The sequence below is a fragment of the Plectropomus leopardus genome, chromosome 3 (genome assembly GCF_008729295.1).
Source record: "Plectropomus leopardus isolate mb chromosome 3, YSFRI_Pleo_2.0, whole genome shotgun sequence".
Taxonomy (NCBI): domain Eukaryota; kingdom Metazoa; phylum Chordata; class Actinopteri; order Perciformes; family Serranidae; genus Plectropomus; species Plectropomus leopardus.
In genome coordinates, this window is record NC_056465.1 from 24410796 (window position 1) to 24418896 (window position 8101).

The following is an 8101-nucleotide window of genomic DNA, read 5'->3' on the forward strand; positions in this document are numbered from 1 at the left end:
GTTTGCCCCTAAGCGACCCCGTTGTTGTGCTGTGTAATTGTGTCAAAATAAAAAATAAGTAAGGCGTTATTGAGATCTAGGTCATGGAAAATCCTGAATTTTCCCTCAACACTGGGCAAATTCTAACCTTAACACTGTTCCTCTGTGTGGACAAATGTGGAAACGATCACCTTAATGTTCATGTTTAGGCTTTTTATTATTGTGAAAGTTATCAGAGACAAGAGTGGCAGTAAAAAAACAATGCATGCAGATCCTCTCCTTCTCTCTCCCTCTCTTTAAAGATGATGGAGGATGCCGATCAGGTACTAGTTAACATTCTGTCAATGACAAAACTCTTTTCTAGATGTGCTTTACTCTGTCCTTGTTGCTCTTCATGGATCGGCCTCAGAGGCAGACTCCGTTTCTGAGAATGATTCTGTCCTTGTGGTTTTCTCCTTGTGCTTCGACTGGTTTCCTGGAAACAGTGATGTGTGCTTTGGTGACAGGTTTATGAATCAAATTTGCTGTGTGTACTGTTTGTCTTCTCTAAACAATCTTCCCTCGGTGAAATACAAGGAGGGAGGATTAGTCAGCCTGAGTTAGTCATTCCCAGGGCAAATGCATTTATTTAATAAAATTACTCTCTTTTTCCTCCCACAAAGGTGAACGACATCCAAGGAAACCTGCAGGATGGCAGTCAGGTGGTGGTGTCTGTTATATTTGAAAACAAGTGTGACAGTTTCCTCAAATCCATGGAGTTCAACGTCCTGGATTCCCTGAACTCCAAGCTGCAGAGACCAGAGGGGTCGGGTCCACATGATGGCCTCACCGTCCCCTTTCAACTTCCACCTGGTTAGTGATTATCTGCAAAATACAAGAGTCAAATTACCTGAACAATACAGATAAACAACATACAGATTTCTCTGTTATGTGCATTGGGCCATTGAGTCATTGGGTTTACTGTAATGTTTTGAAGTAGTGTGTACCTCAGACTATTTTAAGCCTCACTTTTGTAAGTTTTATAAAGTCTGATTACTTGGCTGTGAACTTTTCTCTTGTGCCTCAGGGGTGTCCAATGAGGCGCGGTTCGTCTTCACCGTGCAGAGCATCGTAATGCCACAGAAACTGAAGGGAACCCTCACCTTCATAGTAAAGGTGAGGAGGAACACACACACATATACTCAAGTCAAAATGCAAATGACAAAAAAAACCCTAAAAGAAACATAATATGTTTTGATACCATATTAGAAACCAACCATAGCTTCCCTAAAGTGTAGTTAATGTTATTTTTTTAAATGCTCTCATATTCTACACTTTGTCAATAATATTTTTATTGTGCCGCTGTCATCTGCAACATGTGTAACATAGACTGAAAAACGGTAGATATTACAGAGTTTGCTTGGATTTGTTATACCCTTTATCCACCCAAATCTTTGTATATATGCAGATTTATTCAATGTGGAAAAAAACAGCTAAAAATAGTTGATAGCCCTAGATAAGTCTGCCTTTCTGTTTTTTTTTGTTTGTTTTTTGTGTCATATTTGATGTCATAAATGTAGTGGAAAACAGGCTGGTAAACAGTAGAAAGCAGCATGGAGGCCAATGAAAATGTTACTGGGGTCAGTTCTTAATTATATCTCTGACTTATTCAGTCACTCTTTTAAACTCGTTGCAGACTCATTTTAATGTTCGTGTATTTCTTGGACGGAGACGCCTGGTATTGTGTAAGGGCGTGTCATTGCATTGCTCCGGAAAAGGAGTGAAAAGCCAGTGTATACTCCTCACTGCTGCAGAGTAATTTGTCCTGGAAATAAACGCTGATTGTAACATTTCTCTTAAAATACAAAAGCCAGATGTTGTTGGGTGCTGGTGGGTTTTTCTCCAGTGGAAAAGGGCCTTTAAAGTTATGTTCCCATTTTGTTAATTCTACTCATGTCAAAAACATTCGGGGGGCAGCAGGGTGGCATAGCAGTTCAGAGGCTGTTTACTTAAACAAGCCAAGGAATACTCACCAGCTCCAGGTTTCACTTTGGAAATCAACCCTTCACCCAAATCTCTTTGCGGGTCTGAAGGCCCACAGAGAATCGTTCAAGGGCCACGTTACTTTGTTATTGATTTTCTGTATTTGTTGTTGTGTGTCTGCAGAATGAGGACTCCTCCACTCATGAAAAACTGGACTTCAAACTGCACTTTACCTGCACCTCCTACCTAATCACTACTCCATGTTACAGGTTGGTGTATTCACATGACAGTACAACCCACATTATAATGGTGAAAAACTACATACTGACCATTTCTTGCATTCTTTAGGAGCTCTTCAGACCGATCATTAAAATTTAGCATTTTTGCACCTTTACCCAAAAATGTTCTCTGCAAATTCAAAATAAAATGTTCCTAACAGAGTCGGTTTTATGTTTCAAAGGAAATGGAGTAAATTTTATGTCAGCCTGCAGAGTAGATTCTTATATTTTCTGTGTAAAATTGGAAATGTATGACTGACGGTGACACGAGAGGAAAAGTCAGTGAGTCACCAAAAAACCTTACCATATCATCATCTGGGGATAATGAATATCTGCAGTAAATGTAATTTATGTTTGATTGTTAGTTTCCGAGTTGTCTTAGCTCTTTGTCATGTTTTCGTCGAGAGAAACTAAAAACTGAGTTCCTTTTGTTTTGTTTGGCCAGTGATGCATTTGCAAAGCTGCTTGAGTCGGGCGACCTGAAGTGCAGCTCTGTCAGACTGGAGGGAGTCAACATGCCCTTCCACCATCTACTGGCCAGGATCTGCTTCCACCACCATTTCTCTGGTACAAATACACATCAAGGCCATTTTATATTGGTCTCAAGAGACAGACTTTTTTAAAAAAAAAAAAGAATCAACAGTTTTACGTAGAGAATTCAGCACTACAGCTCTTTTCAGGACTGCGTGAGAATCATAGGAAAGTATATAAAAAAACAGAATGAGAATAAAACACACATTAAACTGTTTGTTGTGCTCGTTTGATCAGTACAAAAGAAAATGGTGATTGTTGTTAGTTGTTAACAACAGAAGGCAGTGGTGCTGTAAAGTGTGTCACATTCACAAGTTTGAGAACTCTGTATTGGCCTATTCTTTAATTTCCTTACTAAAGATAAAAATACAGCTGTACAACATTTCTCATTTCTTTCACCAAACTAAGACTGTTAACATAATTGTCTTTTTAACTTAATGTAAATCGCAAGAGTTTCTCCACACATTTGTTTTTTGTGGCGGACTGCCACAATAAAAACAGGTGCTGCCACAAATAGATTTTGTATTTTTGGAGCATGACCGTTCACTGTCAGAGCGCAGAGCATACTGTTGTCACAGACAGAGCAGCAGAACTACAGGCGCAGTGAAATTGAGAAATAACCATTTACTGATCTGAGTCTGAAAGTTTATTTTCACTCACTCTGCAGCAGCCGCTCCTCTCTTCCATCAGTCTTACCTGATCAGCTCTGAGGGATAGAAAAAAGTCATGATGGGTTTCGCCTCTGCTGCATTCACAGACCCACAAAAATGTCTAAATTTAGAGAAGGGCACAAAGTGATAAACATGAGCAGTACACCAACTTCACCAGCTCTTGTTTAGTCAAAATAAACAATAAACAGCAGCCACCGCTGTGATGATCCACAGGTTTCTCAGGGTCATGGAAAAACCTGGAAAAGTCATGGAATTTCATAATTCTGTTTTCCAGGCCTGAAAATTCTTGTAATTTTTTTTTTGTGTCATGAAATTGTTACAGTAATCATCTGGATAACCTTCCAAGTAATGTTACATAAGGGCAAATTTATTTTCTGTGGCTGTTGATAGGATGCAGCTCTAATGAGTGGATGTGACCTTTTGTTTACCATCACGTTTCTTCATTTTCTCACCACATTCCTTCTTTCCCCTCATGTATGCCACTTCGTTGAAATTATGTTCTCATAGATTTTAGATCCAAATTGTTTGAAAAATACGGGGCAAGAAAAACAGTGACTGAAAAAGTTTTGAAATGTCATCCATGAAAATGTGTGGGAACCCTGCATCCTGCTATGTTCATATCATTGTGAATGTCTGTTCTACTCTCATTCTGTGGTTTAGCATGTTTTTCTGATGGTGAACGTTACTCACAGATTATGATCAGAGTAATCAGATCATATGATTTCAGTTGTTCTGAGTGTTTCTGACACTTGCTGTTTTTGTCTTGTTGGTTTAGTTGTGGAGAGGATCGACTCCTGTGCCTCCATGTACAGCAGGTCTATCCAGGGTCACCACGTCTGTCTGCTGGTCAAAACTGTGAGTGAACAAATGAAACTCCTCCTTTATCCTCTGCAATTAAAATTTTCATAACAAATAAATATGTTTTTAAGTGGGCTTTTGGATCATGACCTTGATTTTCTCTCTTCTTCCTCTCAGTCTGGTCAGACAGTGTCCATCGATGCTAAATGTGACGAGCCGACGCTGCTTGGGAATGTGCTGGATGAGATCAAGCAGACCTTCTCTCAGTGCTGATTGTGTCCGACAGCCCCAGGGTGCCCCCCGACCTCTCCATGCCACCCCCCTCCCTCGCTGAAACACAACATAATCATGTTATAAAACACTGCGGCTGGCACTTCCAGTATCGCCCTATTTATTAGTCCTCAGATTCGCAACATTTCTATCCTCTTACCTTCTTCTTCGGTGATTGTCGCTCTGCACTCTGAGCTCTGTGGTCACTCCCCAACACTTGATGTTGTTTTACAGACTCACTGTGTACGTTCGCCGTCTTCTCTGCAACGCACTTTTCATCTTTACCTCCCTGGATTTCAAACCCCCAACAGCCACTCTGACTCTGTACTGAGCTCCTGTTTCTGGATGCCCTGCGTCCTCTGCTCTTTTTCTGTGTATCTCCCTTCACTCTGTTGGCAATTCAGTCTGTGACAGTCATGTAATGTAACGTTGACAACTGGACTTTTACTGTTGATGGTTGAATTGTGATTTTACTGTTTGGAAGGTTTTGTCTTTGGTTTGCTTTTTGTTTGTTTTGTCTTCTTTTTTCTTATTTTTGTCTGAAACCTGTCTGCGCCTTTGTCTCGCCCTCTTCTTTCTGCCCACTAAACATCAGTGTGCGTGCTGCTCGGCTTTTTAGGCCTGGGAAAAACCATGTGACTGACTCTTTCTCAGACTGGTTCTAGCTGGAAAAACTGGGGACTCTAGCCTGCTCACCCATCACTGACTTGGTGACTGGAGAACGCCAGACACTGAGCACCTGCAGCTCGAATAGTGCAGAGATGGAACCACAGCTACATATAAGGCATGGAGTTTAAACTTCTGTTGCCCTACTTGCCTTTTGGCTCAGAGCAAATCTCCTCTTGTTAATTCAACACAATCCTTGTGTGGCACTACGGGTGATTTGTACAGTAGATCAGTGGTTTTGCTCTGTGCCTCAGCTGTGCACACTGACCTACTCCAGCGCTTCATGAGTCTTGTGGAGCCCCACCTCCTTCCCCAAATATCTGCTCCCTCATCAACTGTGCTTAGCTACAGTTTGACCCGGTTTAAACCTGGTATTAACATGCGTTTTGGGCGATCAGATCACAAGCGGACACCACCAAATACAAGTGTAAAAGACTGTGAGGACACATTGTGATGCAATTACTCAAACCACTTCCCGCTACAGAAATTGCGCTTTAAGGCTGCTACAAAATCCCTTTTTCATGCCACCTTTGCATTTTTACACAGAGCCAAATAATGGTAGAATCATGCAGCTCCAGTGTGTGATTATCGACTGCATGATGGCATCCCGTAATCAAAAGAGGCATGACATGTACCACAGCAGCATCAGCTTCAAGTGTGACATAAAACATGTGTCGACAGCGCTTTCTAAACAAGGTAATAACAATCATTTACCACATTTATTGTATGGCGGCTGATCTCATTCTCTCCCAAATCTCATTGTTTTTGCAATTTGCAGACATTTATAGCCGCTCCTCTTCTCCTTTGAGTAAGCCACTAACTGCTGATAGCTACTTTTAAATTTCCAGCATTCCCGCCTTGAACAGGCAGTGGAAAAGTGGCTAAGGACAACATCATGAGTCCAGGATGTGGTGGTTTTAATGCTCTATAACTTATCTATTTTATGTTGAGTTTGACAAAGTGTTTTGCCCCATGGAGGGAGGTGTGTCAAATTCTGAACATGGCGTTATCTGCAGCTGTACTCACAGAAGTGTGGGTGTCATACCTGTGTGTGGGTCAGTAAAAAAATCTGAACACAAGTGGTCAGCTGGAGATGCATGATAGACACAGGCATGAACGACGATGTGTCTCGGCAGTCCACTTTTGTTCTGATCGACGAATCACGTGTAAATACCAGGTCTAAACAGGCTCTCTGACTCCCCAAGAACTTCCAACACATCACTCCTTTAAAAAATCAAAGATTAATTTGAAGGCAGTGTTTTAAAATGTTAAAATGAAACTCCAGAGAACAAGTGTGCAGCGTAATGTGAGATATCACCACAGGACAGTCACTGTCAGGCAGTGCCACTTTCATCGGCCTCTTCTTCAACTCACAGTTTGTAAAGAAGGTGTTTTATAACTGTAATACTTAGAAGGATACTGTTATTTCCATGAAACAGCCATGATGCTGAGGGCCCTTATTTGTGTCGCTATGGTGTCAAGTTAGTGACACAATAATCTAGTAAAGCAAAGATCGGGACAGCACTCTGATTATAATTTTAATTATTACCACATGGACATTGGCAATGTTACGCTGCCAATTTACACGCTTAGGAAAGGCGTCTGGCCTAAAACGTCCATTTCGCAATAATAAATATAACAATTGGGGCACTGTCTTGATCTTAACATCATTAATTTCTACTTTGAGGTTTCAGCACCCAGTCTTAAAAAAAGTTTAAGTGAGCGTGTTGTCTCATTTTATATTGACACAATAATCTGGTGTAAAGAGAGCTGACAGTCCTGCCTCCTTTCTCTAAGGGACGACACAGTTACACTATCAACCTGTCTTTCCTTTAAATCCTTCAGGTTGCAAGTTCTCTCTGTAAGCAGAGGCTGCTTGTCGCTCAGTGGTTTCCAGTTCTCTTTCAATCAGTATTAGGCAACATGGCTTCCACTCTGTCAACAGCAGGGTGCAGTTTTGTCTGTTTTCATGTGAAACATTTACGCCCGTGCCACCTTGACGTTGCATCACAGTAGCTGCATACACCCTCAGTGTTTCTTCTCCCTTCAGAAACTGCCTTGCCACTTTTTTGTGCATTGTTATGAACATGGATGGCCATTTTTTTTTGTAACGGCCGCCTCTTTGAACTCTCTCAGAGGTACTTGATGTTTTAGTTTTTGTCATTCATGTCTGACGTCACTACCCGATCCAGCACGACTCAACCTTGTAGTAGCAAGATAAAAACTGACTTGGTTGCGTCTCTGATCATATTTACTGGTAAGGCCCTCCTCACATGTCTGCTTTTGTAGATAACAACTATGATAATGATGTCTGTGACCGAACCATCCGGTCAGCCATTCCACGAGCTCTTCTGTCCAGTGGTAGAGTCTGAATACAGAAGTGATCAGCTGTATTTCAGGAATGTCAATAGAAAATAAGTATATGTATTCCCTGTTCCTGAAAATGACTGATGTAACAGAAAAAAAACCTCCCCTAATCATACATTGTCCTGATTCTGATCATCCTTCTGTGCATATTTGATTAAAATTTGTATATTGCATGATTAGGAATGTACACTTTTTATTTCCTTTTTATTTCTCTTCCATTGACATGCTTACACAAAGAAAAACTTGTCATTCCATTTTGTCCTTTTTTCTTTATAGTTTTTTTAATGAAGTTTACTTACTTGACCATTCTCTATTTTTGATGGTATTGTGTTTTTATCTATTCTCAGTTCAGACAATTTTAAAAAATGCTATCGTTGAATGTTTTAAATTATTATACACAGGGGCAAGGATGGGGGTTATATTTGGTGTCATGACACCGAGGGCATGGGGCTCCGAATATTAAGTAAAACAGGTCACGTGAAGCAGTGTACTGAGAGGCAACCCACTCTGTCTTAAATCTCTATTGGTTCAGTTGTAGTGAGTTATTTTACCAAGTTTGGCTTGTGACATTGAAATATA

The 8101-nt window shown here is 40.7% G+C and overlaps 1 protein-coding gene across 5 annotated transcripts in view; it reads left to right on the forward strand.

The window, feature by feature from the left end:
• Window positions 1–5340, forward strand: part of ap3d1 (adaptor related protein complex 3 subunit delta 1) — a 32492-nt gene extending 27152 nt beyond the window's left edge. For 3 of the 5 annotated variants that reach the window (XM_042481231.1, XM_042481251.1, XM_042481245.1), the window contains 7 exons: window positions 282–302; window positions 642–831; window positions 1046–1134; window positions 2125–2210; window positions 2665–2786; window positions 4197–4276; window positions 4397–5340. In XM_042481231.1, the coding sequence (XP_042337165.1) occupies window positions 282–302; window positions 642–831; window positions 1046–1134; window positions 2125–2210; window positions 2665–2786; window positions 4197–4276; window positions 4397–4492 (684 nt within the window). In that variant the 3' untranslated portion in view covers window positions 4493–5340. The remainder of the gene's footprint in view (window positions 1–281; window positions 303–641; window positions 832–1045; window positions 1135–2124; window positions 2211–2664; window positions 2787–4196; window positions 4277–4396) is intronic. The other 2 variants (XM_042481238.1, XM_042481257.1) reach the window with 1 other exon arrangement.
• The last annotated feature ends 2761 nt before the right edge of the window (window positions 5341–8101 follow it).